The 16,461-nt window shown below is 45.0% G+C and overlaps 1 protein-coding gene across 1 annotated transcript in view; it reads right to left on the bottom strand.

Annotated features, from left to right (window-relative positions):
* Positions 1-6,389: 6,389 nt before the first annotated feature.
* The window catches only part of kcp (kielin cysteine rich BMP regulator), a 34,310-nt gene continuing 24,238 nt past the window's right edge, over positions 6,390-16,461 (bottom strand). Inside the window, exons 18-20 of the mRNA XM_078207970.1 lie at positions 13,880-14,044; positions 11,757-12,057; positions 6,390-8,076 (exon numbers count right to left, since the gene is read on the bottom strand). Coding sequence (XP_078064096.1) covers positions 7,859-8,076; positions 11,757-12,057; positions 13,880-14,044 — 684 coding nt within the window. The 3' untranslated portion in view covers positions 6,390-7,858. The remainder of the gene's footprint in view (positions 8,077-11,756; positions 12,058-13,879; positions 14,045-16,461) is intronic.

Genomic DNA, 16,461 nt, shown 5'->3' with positions numbered 1-16,461 from the left:
GGATGGAATGATACACGATGATGTGATGTGAGGGATGGCGTAATCGGGGATTATAAACACTGAGTTTCTATCCTCTGGGATCTGAAGATGAACTGATCAGGAGAGGATCATCATTTGATTTAAATACTTGTATGTTTTCACCTCAGGGGTGTTCCTCGCTTGCTGGACTCCATTCTTTGTTGTTCATATTATGAAGGTTGTGTGTGAATCCTGCAGCATTGGCTCCATGCTGATCAGTGTGGTCACATGGCTGGGATACGTAAACAGTGCCGTCAATCCCATTATCTACACAGCCTTCAACACCGAGTTCAGGAATGTATTTCAGAAGCTGCTACGTTGTCAGACATGAGTGGGACCTGACAAATCTGCACCGTGTTTCCATGCTTAGAATGGTCTAGAAGAAACGTCCTTTGAAGATCTGGGAGGTTGGCAGCCCCACTTACCCTCTGAGGATTTGTTGTCTCTTCCATGGCTTCCTCTGAAGGTGATTGCTTGATGTATATTCCACTCCTGTGGGGATAACTCAGTTCTGGGTGAATCCTTTGCCTAAAGTGGAGTGTGTGGCAGGAGTGGGAATGACCTCTCAGAAGGGAGGAAGTAGGAGCATGCGAGACTTCAGAACCTTGATGCGAATACATTACAAGTAGTGGGACCACTTACCTCTGGGGGCACTCTGGACACCCAAACTGTCCTCTGGAACGATCTATACACCTACATACCAGGCAGGTGCCAGGCACCTGTTACAATCCATGGGGTAAAAGAAATGGCAATTGCCTGGCACAGGGAAGGAAGATTCACATTGGCAGTAAGATAGAGTGGTTCCTCTGTAGGATCAGCTCACCTCGTGCTGCTGCCCTGCCTTTTCTCCTAGTCCTGTAAATTTTACTTTTCAGATAATGATCCAATTTCCTTTTGAAAGCCTCCATTGATTCTACCTCCACCAGACTCTCAGGCAATGCATTCCAGATCCTAACCAACCATCATGTGAAAAGGCTTTTCCTCATATCGCTATTGCTTTATTTGTCTGTTACCTTAAATCTGTGCCTTCTGGTTCTCAATCCTTCCACCAGTGGAAACAGATTTACTCTATCTACTCAGTCCAGACACCATGGTTTTGGGTACCTCTATCAATCTCCACTCAATCTTCTCCAAGGAAAACAGTCTCAAATTCTCCAATCTTTGTTCATAACTGAAGGCTCCCATCCCCAGAACCAATCTCGCGAATCGTTTCTGCACCCTCTCTAATCATAGAATCCCTGCAGTGCAGAAGGAGGCCATTCGGCCCTTCGATCCTCCACTCACGACAATATAACCCAGGCCCTGTCCTGTAACCCGACGTATGTATCCTGCTAGTCACCCTGAACTAAGGGGCAATTTAGCATGGTCAATCCATCTAACCTGCACATATTTGGAGTGGGAGGAAACTGGAGCACCCAGAGGAAATCCACGCAGAGACAGGGAGAATGTGCAAACTCCACACAATCATCCGAGGCTGGAATTGAATCTGGGTCCCTGGTGTTGTGAGGCAGCAGTGCTAACAACTGTGCCACTAATGCCTTCACTTTCTTCCTGAAGTAGGTACCCGGAACTGGAACAATACTCTGGTTGAGGCTGAACCAGTGCAATGACCAGTGCCAAAATGGTGCCTTTCGATTTATGCTCAATATTGCTATAACCTGTCACCTTTAGCTATAGTTGAGATAATTGAATTTGTGAATTGAGCTTTTTGCACTAATTGAACCTTTTGTTATCGCCACCTTATCAGACATTTTTAAGAGCAGGCATGCCAAAAGTAATGTCTCATATATCAAGAGAGATATTCTTAAGATTGAGAGATTTACTATCAAAACCTGAGTAGCTATTTATTTCAAACATAGACCAATATAGATTAACAGATGGTTTATAAACTTTTATCACTCAGAAGTGTCCTTACAGTGTCTTTCTCGAACACAGGACCTTACAACCAATGAAGTGCTTTTGCAAACGCTGTAATGTAGGAAACACAACAGCCAATTTGCATATAGCGAGATCTGTGGCAATGAGACAATGATCAGATAATGACTGGGTTACATATTAGTATCACAGGATCCTGTGTCTGCACCTGAGAGTACCTTGGTTTAACAACTCATTAAAAAGACAGCACTTCCCTGGTGTGTCAGCCTTAACTTTCGTACTCAAATTTTGGAGGGGGACTTGAATCAACAACTTCCTGACTTGGGAGATGATATTTCTATCAAGTGGGGCACGGTAATAATGTACTGGACTAGTAATCCAGAGACTCCGACCAATACTTAAGAGACATGGGTTTAAATCCTATGATGGCAACTGGGGCAATTTAATTTGAATTTTTGATAAATCTGGAATAAATTGCTCGTTTCAATAATCATAAAACCATCAGATTGTTATAAAAAAAACAATCTGGTTCATTAATGTCCTTCAGAGTAGGAAATCAGCTGTTATTACTCAGTCTGGCCTACATGTGACTCCAGAGCCACATTGATGAAGTTGACCCTGAAATAGCCAAGCAAATCACTCCGTTGTATCAAACAGAAAAAAAACACTCTGGGTGTATCTACACCAGGTGGACTGCAGCAGTTCAAGAATTCGCCACCACTTTCTCAAGGACAATTAGGATGAGCAATAGATGCTGCCTTTATCAGCAACATTTAACCCATAACAAATTTTTAAAAAAATGACCGTAACAGGCCAGAGCTCTTCACCAAAATGATATTACTCCTTCTGAAACTGCTTTACAAAAACATTTTTAAAATCCTGCCTGTTACCAGTTGTGCATTCAGTCTCAACAGACAGAAGATCATGTTTACTCGTTGAGTTGATACATTCTTATTGATAATCCTGTTTATCACTGTTTCCCTGAGTCAATTTTCCAGAGGGTTCTTAAAGCTTGGACTGGGAGTCTGGAAGTTTGAAGCTTTCTTGACAGCATTAGCTCCAAACTTACTTCAAGAGGAGGGCAACGTGAAAGTTACTGTGCCCCTTAACATTGAATGATAATTGCAACCCCAGCCATGTGGAATATTGCATCATTGGTGGAGTTGGTGAATTTTTTGATTTGATTTATTATTGTCAGATGTACCTGAATGAAGCAGGTTTCAGGGCAGCCTGCAGTCAAAACCTTCCTAAAACAGGATATGATGTGCTTTTCTAGTTCACCAAATCTCTTCCAACAGTACTCCATTAACAATCCAATACTCTCTGTCATTCGCAACCTTTGAACAGTGTGTAGCAAACTGTCCCAGCCCTCTAATTTGTGTGTGAGAAACACAGGGGACAGTACGACCCAGGGAAAGAGAAACAGCTAACCATGGGAGTCTCCCCGAGCAAGGTGCAGACATCCAGGTCCACCACTATGATTGTAATAAGTTCCGAGATTAAAATCAGATTTTTTCTCACCTGAATGGAGGTGACAAGGCTCATGACTGTGCAGAGGAAGGGGGTTGTAAACAAGGAGAATGGAGAGATTGAATTTGAAATAAAAACATAAAATGCATGAAGGTCTGGCACATCAGTGGAGAGAGAAACAGGGTTTGTGGGGGAGCCTTGATTGTTAAATTAGTGCAGGATCTGGATCAGAGGCAAACAGGCGTGCAATGTGGTACTGCTGCCTCCGTGCTGAGATGCTGCCACTCCTATTTTGAAATTAACAAATAACCAATTACACTAAATCAAATAAACTGAGGGAAAAATTAAAGGAGCAGCCCATTAAAGGGGTGCTACACTAAACAAATCACAAAGGAAATTTAAAACATCAAGCATGATTAAGAGGGTCATTAAGGCACCTCAGTCCCTCCAATGCCAATCATGCATGGAAGGCCTCAATGGTAGTATAAGGCTGTGTAAGGCTCTGGTCAGATCCCATTTGGAGTATTGTGAGCAGTTTTGGACCCCATATCTAAGAAAGGATGTGTTGGCCTTGGAAAGAGTCCGGAGGAGGTTCACAAAAATGATCCCTGGAATGAAGAGCTTGTCATATGAGGACAGGGTGAGGACTCTGGGACTGTATTCATTGGAGTTTAGAAGGATGAGGGGGGATCTTATTGAAACTTGCAGGATACTGCAAGGCCTGGATAGAGTGGACGTGGAGAGGATGTTTCCACTAGTAGGAAAAACTAGAACCAGAGGGCACAACCTCAGGCTAAAGGGACGATCCTTTAAAACAAAGATGAGGAGGAATTTCTTCAGCCACAGAGTGGTGAATCTGTGGAACTCTTTGCCGCAGAAGGCTGTGGAGGCCAGGTCCTTGACTGTCTTTAAGACAGAGATAGATAGGTTCTTGATTAATAAGGGGATCAGGGGTTATGGAGAAAAGACAAGAGAATGGGGATGAGAAAAATATCAGCATGATTGAATGACGGAGCGGACTCAATGGGCCGAGTGCCCTAATTCTGCTCCTATGTTTTACGGTCTTATGGTACCGGTGGGCACATCATGCTCCCTCTCTAGGGACACCCAGCCATGAATGTAGTCATAATGGAAGTGCAGATAGTTGATCGGATTACCCCCTTGGTTACCCATTGCCTGGATCTGCTAATGGTAAGTTTGGCCAGGCCCAGGAGTAGATATACAAGGAGGTCCTCCCTCCCCTTTCCCGTCCCTCCACACCAGGTACCCGTAGGACGGGAGCGTGGGACTGAAGTGCATCAGTTTTAAAAATGAGAAAGCAATGAGAGCAACCAAAATAGCAAAAATGTTGGAGGTGCAAGGGAGATGCTGCCACTCACAAAGGGCAGCAAATTGAGGCCAATTATTGATAACTTATGGGGCCTTTTTAGGCCCCTTCCCATACCAACTGGGATTTTCGGTTGGCAATGCAGACAGCTCATGACCAGGCCAATGTGGTGGGTTCAGGGAAAGAAGTTATTGAGGGGTGGTCAGCAGGAGCGATGGATCATTCGAGGGAGCCAGCTGATGACTTGTAACAGCTGCTGGGCCACAGCTGTTGCTGCTGGCCGTCACCTGGAGGGCTTTCTCCTTAAGGATCTAGCTATGTATTTTTGAAACGATGAGGAAAAGCTTACCTCACCTTCTCCTTCCCTCTCACCATCTTCAGATTGGCTGTTTCCATCCCGGTTGGTGGGGTTTGCTGATCACAGAGTACAGGAGGGCCTTGCTCTTTCCCACCAGCAACTGGAGCCTGGCCACTCCGCGATTGGATGGAAAGCCTGCCGTCTGGCCTTAGATTTGCTGCAGCTTCAAAAATCCAGTTGGGAGTGCCAAAAGCACGCCTTGTGGGATAAGGACCAAAACTAGATCCCATTGCTGGTTCCTGACCCAATTTTTAAAAATGCAGCCCAATGTTTCGCGTCTATGACATAAACATAGAAACATAGAAACCCTACAGTACAGAAAGAGGCCATTCGGCCCATCGAGTCTGCACCGACCACAATCCCACCCAGGCCCTACCCCCATATCCTTACATATTTACCCACTAATCCCTCTAACCTACGCATTCCAGGACACTAAGGGCAATTTTTAGCACGGCCAATCAACCTAACCCGCACATTTTTGGACATAGTAGCCTATGGAAGACCTTTCATCAGAACCGGAAAAAGTTCAAAACATAATTGATTTTGAGCAAGTGAAAAGGGGGAGGGTAGGAGGAATGGACTGGATGGTCCAGGATGGGGTGGAGGGCAGGAAAAATTAAATGACAAAAGTTTCCTGGTGCAAAGCCAAACGGAAGCGATGGTTGAATCAGACGCAAAAGATGTGGCCAGAGGAGGTGTGAATTGCAGGATCTTTAACAGCCATCAAGAAGCAAAGAAAATAAGAGACACGAGAAAGTGGAAAAAAACAGGCCAGCAAAGAAAAACTGAGGATAAACTTGGGACAGAAGTGTAGACTTGAAATTCTATTGTTTACTGGGCCGCGATTGCGGAATTCAATATGTACACGATTACAGCATTCCTTGCTGAGTAGCTGCAGAGAGCAGGAAAGTGGGAATTGCCGTAGCCAAGTTACCTAGGGAGGTGGTAGGGGGAGGAAGCTGGACATAGTAGCCTATGGAAGATATGTATTAAAAGTGCTTGTTGCAAATCATGAGTCTTAATTTTACTTCGAAATCCTGTCTTTTGTGATAAATTCCTGAGTTTGGCATGACTGAGACAGACAATGAAATCTGTGGTTAAGTGCTGATATTGTGGAGGACAGTCATGGCCTGTGGCATTTATCCCAGCATGAATCAATGCAAGGGGAAAATTGTAGAAAGTTTGTGTTGTTTTGGGAATGGTTTTTTTGTAATTCTAACATCCTGTACAAAGAGGGGTCTTCCAGGTAACACTCTGGACAGCTCAAAGGGCATATTGTGAGGTCAGTCCCTGTACAGCAATGGACACACAAATTAAAAAGACAATCTCAGCAAACCAAATGGCAAGAAAAAGTGGTTTTATTGCAGAGTGTACACTAGACATTAACACTCCTCAGTGATTATGTGAGTAAAGAATAACTTTAAATAAATTTTGCATCTTAAAATCTGAACTCCAGATTGCATGAGAATCTCACTCCATGATGGTAGAACATGGATGTGCTACTTTCCAATGTAGGTGAACTGCAATTAGTAATGGACAGATCCTACTTGTTAAGATAATCAACTGATAAGCTATATCCGTCTACCTGCTCAGGGATAACACATGCCATTAATGGTGTCGGATGTGGCTCAGTGGTAGCACTCTTGCCTGAGACAAAAGGTCCTGGGTTCAAGCATCACTCCAGGGATTTCAGCACACAGTCCAGGCTGATACTCCTAGGACAGTACTGAGAGAGTACTGCATTGTTGAGGATGTTTTCAATTGAGACATCAAACTGGAGCCTCATTTGTCTGTCAAAGTTTATGTAATAGATTCCACAATATTGAAGAAAAGGGACTTTTTCTTTCCCCCATGCTTACCTTTTTTACGGTATCCATTCCCTCTCAATTTCCCTCCACAACGCTTCTCTGTATGATTTCCAGTGCTTCTCTCTCTTTTAAGTAATAACATGAGCTGGGAGTATTCCAGCATTTCTTGAGGATGCCAAGATCCTTTTAAACCACAGGGCCCACAGAGTTAATAAGCAACTTCCTCTATTGCTATGAATGCTGGGATAATGCCCCCTCCACACCAACCTTTCATCATGTTCTTCAGCAAAAGATAATTGGTGGAATCAAGGGAGACAGTGGATTCGTTTTGGATTGATACTGGGCTATGGGGAGCTTCACAGTGTGTGGCTAACCCATGCTGTCCTGCCCTAGGATGTTTGATGGGACAGTGTAGAGAAATTTACTCTATTTAACTTGTACTTCCCCTGCCCTGGAGTGTTTAATAGGACAATGTAAAGAGCGTATTACTGTGTCCAACCTGTACTGGATATGTCTGGGACTGATTATAAATTCAGGAATGTTGATGTTTCCGTCCTCAACATCTATAGGCAAATCGAATCTCTTTGACTGTCTCCAAGTGGATTTTGCCACAGGACTATGATCCCCAATCTTAACCCACAAACAATATTGAAATCTAATTTACATAATACAGTGAACAAATATAATGAGAGTCTCAATGCTCAGAAACTGTGACTTGAATGAAGGTAGAAAATGAACAGACACACTCCAGATGACAGGTACACAATCGCCAGCTGAATAGAGTGTTCCATTGCTCTTCACTTCACAATCCATATATTTGAAGAGTTACATTCTCTGCTTTTAGCTGGTTCTGCTGTCTGAGTGTACAGGCCAACATTAGAGGATGTGTGCTTGGTCTGTCCTTTTCTGCTTTTCCCCCAATGCACCTTTATACAGTAAAACACTGACTACAAGTGTACTAGCAGTGTTTGACGTGTGTGTGTCTGTCTGTGCCTGTGTGAATCACAGATTACCGTAGATTATTTTGGGACAGGTCTCTGGTGCAATACAGTGAGATTCATGTTCCACTAGACCAGCTGGACACTGGCAGCCCGGGACACAAGGCTTGAAGCAGTGGGCATCAATCACTCCCAGGGGAACATCTTTGTTAAAACAGGTCTTTGGGCATGGAGGGCCACACTCGTCAAACACGTAACCACGATCAGAAGGACAACCAACCGCTGAAGGGAGAGAGCACAGTCCAATTAGCACACATTATTTTTGTACCTTTACTACACCAATACTACAGATTCCTCCCAAAGTAGGTAAATTACAAAACTGGTCATCCCAGTATATACCAAACTACTTCCTCAGTCTCTGCTTTTGCTAATTTCACATGATTCAAGCCTGTCACACACTTCTATATCCTGTAATGCAGCTATATCATGTAGAGGCAGTGGTGTAGTTGTGTTATCACTGATGAATAATCCAGAGACCCAGGGTAGTGGTCTCGGGACCTGGGTTCTAATCTCACTATGGCAAATGGTGGAATTTTGAGTTCAATAAAAATCTGGAATTAAAAAGTCTAATGATGAGTGTGAAATGATTGTTGTAAAGATCCATCTGGTTCATTAATGTTCTTTAGGGAAGGAAATCTGCATCCTTACCTATAATGTCCTACATGTGACTTTAGACCCACAGCAGTATCGTTGACTCTTTACTGCCCTCTGGTATGGCGGTTGTATACAAAGGATTGAAACTAGGTGGACCATCCTACGTTGACCAGGGCACTGGAAACAACAATGGCAAACAGCCCTGTTGACTATGCAAAGTCCTCCTTCCTGACATCTAGGGGTTTGCGTCTAAATTGGGGGAGCTGTCTCACAGACTAGTCAAGCAACAGCCTGATGTAGTCACACTCACAGCATCATACCATATACACACCACCATCCTTGGGCATGTCCTGTCAGAGAGGGAGTTGGACCCCATGAAGTCTCATGGCACCAGGCCAAACATGGGCAAGAAAACCTCTGGCCGATCACCACATACAGTTCCCCCTCATCTGATGAATCAGTACTCCTCCATGTTGAACACCACTTGGTGCAAGCACTGAGGACTGGGGAACAGAATGTACTCTGGGCGGGGCATTTCAATGTCCATCACCAGGAGTGGCTCTGTAGTACAACCACAGACTGAGCTGGCCAGGTTCTAAAGTACATACTGTTAGACTGGCTAAGCTGCACATTGTCATGGCGCCAACAAGAGAGAAAAACATACTTGACCTATTCTCACCAACCTGCCTGACCAGAATTGGCAGGAATGACCACTGCAGAGTCCTTGTGGAGACTATGTCCCACATTCACACTGAGGATACCTTCCATTGTGATACTTGGCACTACCACAGGGCTAATTGGGATAGACTTCGAACAGATCCAGCAACTCAAGACTGGGCATTAATGAGGCACTGTGGGCCATCAGCAGCAGCTTTATATTCAACCACAATCTGTAACCTCATTGACTGGCATATGTTTCACTCTACCATTATCATCAAGCCTGGATATCAACCCTGGTTCAATGAAGAATGCAGGATGGCATGCCAGGAGTAGCACCAGGCATACCTAAAAAAAAGTGTCAACCTGGCGAAGCTACAGTGCAGGACTACTTAGGTGCCAAACAGCATAAGCAGCAAGTAATGGACAGAGCTAAGCAGTTCTGCAACCAATGGATCAGGTCTAATTTCTACAGTCTTGCCACATTTGGTCATGAATGGTGGTGGACAATGAAACAACTTACTGGAGGGGGAGACTCTACAATTATCCCCATCCTCAATGATGGAGGAACCCAGCACATTTGTGCAAAACATAAGGCTTAAGCATTCACAATAATCTTCAACCAGAAGCACCAACTGGATGATCCATCTCGGCATCCTCTGGGGGTCCCAAGCAACAGATGCCAATCTCCAGTCAATTCGATTCACTCCTTGATTTTAAGAAATGGCTGAAGGCACTGGATACTGCAAAGGTTGACAATATTCTGGCAATAGTACTGAAGACTTGTGTTCCCGAACTTACTGTGCCCTTAACCAAACTATTCCAGTACAGCTACAACACTGGCATCTACCTGGCGATGTGGAGAATTGCCCAAGTATGGTCTGTATGCAAAACGCAGGGCAAATTCAATGTGGCCAATTGCTGCCCCATCAGTTTAAAAATGATAGAAGAGTCTTTGATAGAGCCATGAAACGGCATTTACTCAGCAATAACCTGCTCACTGATGCTCAGTTTGGTTCCACCAGGGTCATTCAGCCCCTGACTTTGATTCAAGTATGTACAAAAAAGCTGAATTGCAGAGGTGAGGTGAGGGACTGCCCTTGACATCAAGAGAGCATTTGACTGAGTATGGCATCAAGGAGCCCGAGTTAATGGGTATCGGGGGAAAACCCGCTGCTGGTTGGAGTCATACTTGACAGAAAGGAAGATGGTTGTGGTGACGAGGTCAAACATCTAGCTCCAGGGCATCACTGCATGAGTTCCTCAGGGTAGTGTCCTAGGCCCAACCATCTTCGGCTGCTTTATTGATAACCTTCCTCCCATCATAAGGTCAGAAGTGGAGGCGTTCACAGAAGACTGCACAATGTTCAGTTTCATTCACTGTACAATGCGTGAGTTCAGATACTGAAGCAGTCTATGTCCAAATGCAACAAGCCCCAGACAATATCCAGGCTTGGGCTGACAAATGACATTCACACCACACAAGTGCCAGGCATTAACCATCTACAACAAGAGAGGATCTAACACCTGGACATTCAATGGCATCACCATCACTAAATCCTCCACAATCAACGTCTTGGGGGTTACCATCGACCAGAAACTGAACTAGACTAGCCATATAAATACTGTGGTTACCAGAGCAGGTCAGAGGCTAGGAATCTGCACTGAGTAACTCACCTCCTGACTCGCCAAAGCATGTCCACCATCTACAAGGCACGAGTCAGGAATATAATGGAATACTCTCCACTTGGCTGAATGATTGCAGCTCCAACAACACTCAAGAAGCTAGACAACATCCAGGACAAAGCAGCCCCCGTGATTGCTACCCCTTCCACAAACATTCACTCCCTCGACCACTGACACACAGTGGCAGCAGTGCATATCATCTACACGATGCACTGCAGGAGTTCACCAAAACTCCTTAGGCAGCATCTTCCAAATCCACAACCACTACCATCTAGAAGGACAAAGGCAACCGAAAAGTGGGAACACCACTACCTGGAGGTACCCTTCCAAGTTACTCACCATCCTGACTTGGAAATATATCACTGTTCCTTTACTGTCACTGGCTCAAAATCCTGGATCTCCCTCCCTAACAGCACTGTGGATGTAACTACACCCATGGCTTGCAGCGGTTCAAGAATGCAGCTCGCCACCACCTTCTCAAGGGCAATTGGGGATTAGCAATAAATGCTGGCCTCGCCAGGAAAGCCCACATTCCATAAAATGATTTTAAAAAACACAACTGTATCGTGTCACACAGTCCCTTCAAAAGGTTCAACATCTTCCTCACTGCCACAGCTTTCAAAACTGTCTCAGACCTGACTGAGTGTCAGGTTTAACACTGGTCAGAAACTGACCATTCATTCTCTATGACCGAGGACCAAATCCAATCCCAATTAGAAGGGATGATTTATTCCGATATTGTCTCAGCCCAGTTGCTGATCGGTATTGGCCCATAGAACAGGGATTGCCCCTAATTCAGCATAGAATGTGCAAAGTCATTCAGACATAACACACAACCCATGTTCAGCCAGCTGGAATTCATGTTCCACCATGAATTAGTTCAATGTGGTGGAGGTTTAGAAGGACAGCTATCTGTGGAGAAATATTGGGATCCCTGAATTCAAAGTAGGCAAATGTGAACGTACCACAGAGCGTTGGTGATCGCCAATGCAGGACAAGCGCAGCCTCTCGACACTGAGATGCGTAAGCTTCCAGAGCATCACACAAGCACTCATCGATGTTTGAACCGCAAGCACACAGGTCATACACACAGGAACCGAAGAACATCTCAGGTGGCACCACCGCGTGACAGCGTTCAAAGACCTTGGACTTCAGGATCTTGCACTTGGCATTAGCTTCTTTGCGAGCTCGGTAACCTGCCCGCTTACAGGGGTCGATATCCTCTCCGTCTGCACAGTGTGGCCTGCTCTCGTTCTCACTGCGCACCTGAGGAGAGTTACACACATATGATTAAGGAAACTATCAATCCATAGGCATATACAGTTCACCAGCATCAGAACCAAATTCCCAGATTGGGTAAACTGGGCTTGTTCTCCCTGGAAAGACGGAGAATGAGGGGAGATCTAATAGAGGTGTACAAGATTATGAAGGGGATAGATAGGGTGAACAGTGGGAAGCTTTTTCCCAGGTCGGAGGTGACGATCACAAGGGGTCACGGGTTCAAGGTGAGAGGGGCGAGGTATAACTCAGATATCAGAGGGACGTTTTTTTACACAGAGAGTGGTAGGGGCCTGGAATGCGCTGCCAAGTAGGGTGGTGGAGGCAGACATGCTGGCATCGTTTAAGACTTACCTGGATAGTCACATGAGCAGCCTGGGAATGGAGGGATACAAACGAATGGTCTAGTTGGACCAATGAGCGGCACAGGCTTGGAGGGCCGAAAGGGCCTGTTTCCTGTGCTGTACTGTTCTTTGTTCTTATTAGTGCTGGGCAGAGATACAGGAATGGGGATAAAGAGTGGAATTTAAATGGAGGAGGGTCGGTGTGGAAGGCGGAGATGGCCTGGAGAGAAGATAGAGGGGTTCAGATTGGCCATGGGAGGCATTCGGTGTTGTTGTGCAGCAACACACAATGATCAAGAAAACAAATGGGACCCTGGACTTCATTACAAGGTTTGAACAATCAAACTGTCGGTTAGCAAGCTTTGGATAAGCCTGATAGGAATACTCCTGAAAGCTCAGAACATCTACCTCATAAACTTTACTTTATATATTCTGTATTTGTTCTTGGGAGTGTTTGATTGGTAATGTGAAGACAGCTTTACTCTATCTAATTCATGCTGTATCTGTCAAATATTTAAAATTGACTTAAGCTTTGAAAAGTTTGAAATATTACTTGTCCCCCAAATGGAGCCACTTGCCTTTACCTAGGTACATCCCTTTAAATTTGGGTTGTTGGCCAGTTTTCCGTATTCCCTATAAGACTGGCTGTGAAAGCAGTGCTTGGGGCCAATACTGATGGTTGACATGAGGTGGATAATCTGCCATATTAACTGTTTCCACTTTGGAATTTTCTGGTATCTTGTGAGCCTGTCTGACACTTGCTGTGTTAAAAAGTCACTGGTCATCCCATCAAATCTCTTTTCATCATTCCTTTCCAGTTCTGTCAGGCCTTAATGCTCTCTGTGTAACTGGGACTCAATGGGTCAGCATTTGTTTCAGAGTTAGAGGATTGTGGGCTCAAATCCCACTCCAGAGTCTTGAGCACATAATCTAGTGTGACACAACCGCTGCAATCTGAAGGGGGTGCTGCACTGTTGGAGGTGCCTTCTTTCAGATGAGGCATTAGACCGAGGCCCCATTTACCTTTTCAGGTGGAGGTAAAAATCCCTAAAAATGTCCTTTTGATGACCAGGGGAGTTCTCCCTGGTACCTTGGTCAGTATCTATCCCTCAGTCAATGTCACAACAACAGATCATATTCATTATCACATTGCTGCTTGTTGGTTATTATGAGCTTTTTATGTTGCAGCAGTGACCACACTTCCAGGGTTGTGTGTTTTGGGATATAGAGGTGGTGAAAGGCGCTATAGAAATGTGCGTTCTGTCTTTTTCCTGTGGTTTGGTTGAATGCTTGTTACTATAGCTCGTCCCTACCTGCTGATGGAGAAAGCATTCTATCTTTGCCTCCAACTCTATGAGGTTATCCTGTTGGGGGAATGGCCAGCTAGTTGACGCTCAGCACGTGTGGTAGGTGCTATGGTCTCACCCATACATAGGACTCCAGTCAGACTTGCCCTCAGAACTCACCTTCCAGCTGTTCCCAAATGTTGCCTCAGAAGTGACAATTTGCCCGCTGCGGACCCGCATGTCATCCTGAGGGTAGTTGTTGAAGTTCCCACACAGGCCACATGCCTGTCCTTTATACGTTCCAGGCAGACTCACTTCTAAGTGAGATTTCCCATTCCACAGGACCTGCAGGAAGCAACAGATATTTCAGAAACTTAAGTGACTGGCTGTAGGAGGCTTCACACCAAGGGGAATGATGTTGTCACATGAGCACGCGAGGCTCATAGAGGGGAAGACGTTACTGCTTTGTCCTCATAGGTTAGCTGTGGCTGAATAGGTAACACCCTCTTCTGAGTTAGTAGCTTGTGGGTTAAAGGCCCACTCCAAGGACCTAGTGGGTCTTGCACTGTGATTGGACAGTGCTGAGGGAGCACCAGACTGTCAGACGGGCAATACTGAGGGAAAGCCACACTGTCAGAGGGGCAGTACTGAGGGAAAGCCACACTGTCAGAGGGGCAGTACTGAGGGAATATCACACTGTCAGAGGGGCAGTACTGAGGGAAAGTCCACACTGTCAGAGGGGCAGTACTGAGGGAATATCACATTCAGCCTCTGATCTTCGGGTAAGCGTTCTCCAAGGTGGCCTTCACGACACACGACAGTGCAGAGTCGCTGAGCAGAAACTGAGAGCCAAGTTCCGCACACACGAGGACGGCCTAAACCGGGATCTTGGATTTATGTCACACTATCAGTAACCCCCACAGCTTGCCTCCTGGACTTGCAGAATCTCACTGGCTGTCCTGTCTGGAGACAATACACATCTCTTTAACCTGTGCTAAATGCCCCCTCCACTCACATTGTCTGTATCTTTAGGATCTGGTTGGCTGTAGGGATTCGCATTCTAATCAGTATTCTGTAACTTGATTTTGTGTCTCTGTGCCCTGTTTGAGAGCAGATATCCACTCCATCTGACAAAGGAGCAGCGCTCTGAAAGCTAATGGCATTTGCTACCAAATAAACCTGTTGGACTTTAACCTGGTGTTGTCAAAACTCTTACTGGGAATGTCACAGCTTCAGAGGAGGAGTACTGAGGGAATATCACAGTGTCAGAGGGGCAGTACTGAGGGAATATCACAGTGTCAGAGGGGCAGTACTGAGGGAATATCACAGCGTTAGAGAGGCAGTACTGAGGGAATATCACAGCGTTAGAGAGGCAGTACTGAGGGAATATCACAGCGTTAGAGAGGCAGTACTGAGGGAATATCACAGCGTTAGAGAGGCAGTACTGAGGGAATATCACAGCGTTAGAGAGGCAGTACTGAGGGAATATCACAGCGTTAGAGAGGCAGTACTGAGGGAATATCACAGCGTTAGAGAGGCAGTACTGAGGGAGTTCTGCACTATGGGGGGAGCAGTACTGAGGGAATTCCATACTTTTGGATGGACAGGGTTAATGTCCCCAATTCTGTGATAATTAACAGCGGTAGTTAAGAACGATTTGGGTAAACGTGAGGGCACAGTTTCCTCCTGTGTGGAAGGGAAGAGAAATGTAATCTGCACCTTGTGGTGAACCATTGTTGGTTCCCACCAGGTAGTGCTGAGCCAGGATCTGGCCAGTACTATGAGTCTGTATATATGTTACTGTTGGGGTTAGGGTTGGGCTGTTCTACATGTTACTGTTGAGGTTAGGGTTGGGCTGTTCTACCTGTAATATAGTTATTATGGTACATCCCAGTTGGGCTCCGCCTCCTGGGAGAGGTATAAAGGTCACTGCTCTGTCTGGGACCTTTTAGTCTGGGATCGTGTATTATATATGGTAGCTCTATTGTTGTAGTCAATAAAAGCCTTTATTTCCTCGAGTACCTCTAGCCTCGTGAGTTATATCACGCATCACACCTGTGTTATACTGGGGATTTATCGATAAACCAATGTTGAAGACAGACTGGCTCCAGCTTCTTCCTTTACCAGGTGCCTGCTCAACAGTATAACCTGGTAGCAGAGGAGTAATTTTTTGTCTCTCTTTCCAGGCAGCCTCTTGTGTAAAATGACTGAGGCCCAATCCAAATTCTCAAACTTTGATTATCTTCTGGATTTTTGGAGTCTGAACTATATGAGCAGTGGAAATCTGAACTTGGGCTACCTGGTTATCCAGCAGGAAGCAAGGTATGGCCATAGCTTTGTCACTACCAGGAAAAAATAAGATTAGAAGTAAAGTATTTTTGGAACTGGTTGAAAACTTGGATGCTGAAAAGGGATTAATTCTTTTATTATAATTTATGGATAGGATTTACAAGAAAGGTGATCTGCCAGAAGCCTATGAAATGTGGTCAACTTTTAAATTTAAAAAGCTGGACAATCTGTCCATGGAACAGTATATTACACATTTTGATAGGTTGTATAAGAGACTGATCAAGTTTAATTCAGAGATCCTGGAGTCTGTGCTTACATTTAAGTTACAGGATAGTACATAGTTTCACATTTAGACAGACCTCTGGTACCAGCGAGGATTCAATTTCATGGAGCAGATTCTCTGTTAGAACAAATGGATGCTGCCCTAAAAAGTTTTTTGGGAAAGCAGTCATTTCCAGCTGCTACTGGGTCAC

This window comes from Mustelus asterias, unplaced genomic scaffold (assembly GCF_964213995.1).
Source record: "Mustelus asterias unplaced genomic scaffold, sMusAst1.hap1.1 HAP1_SCAFFOLD_2968, whole genome shotgun sequence".
Taxonomy (NCBI): domain Eukaryota; kingdom Metazoa; phylum Chordata; class Chondrichthyes; order Carcharhiniformes; family Triakidae; genus Mustelus; species Mustelus asterias.
This window is presented reverse-complemented; position numbering and strand designations above follow the sequence as displayed.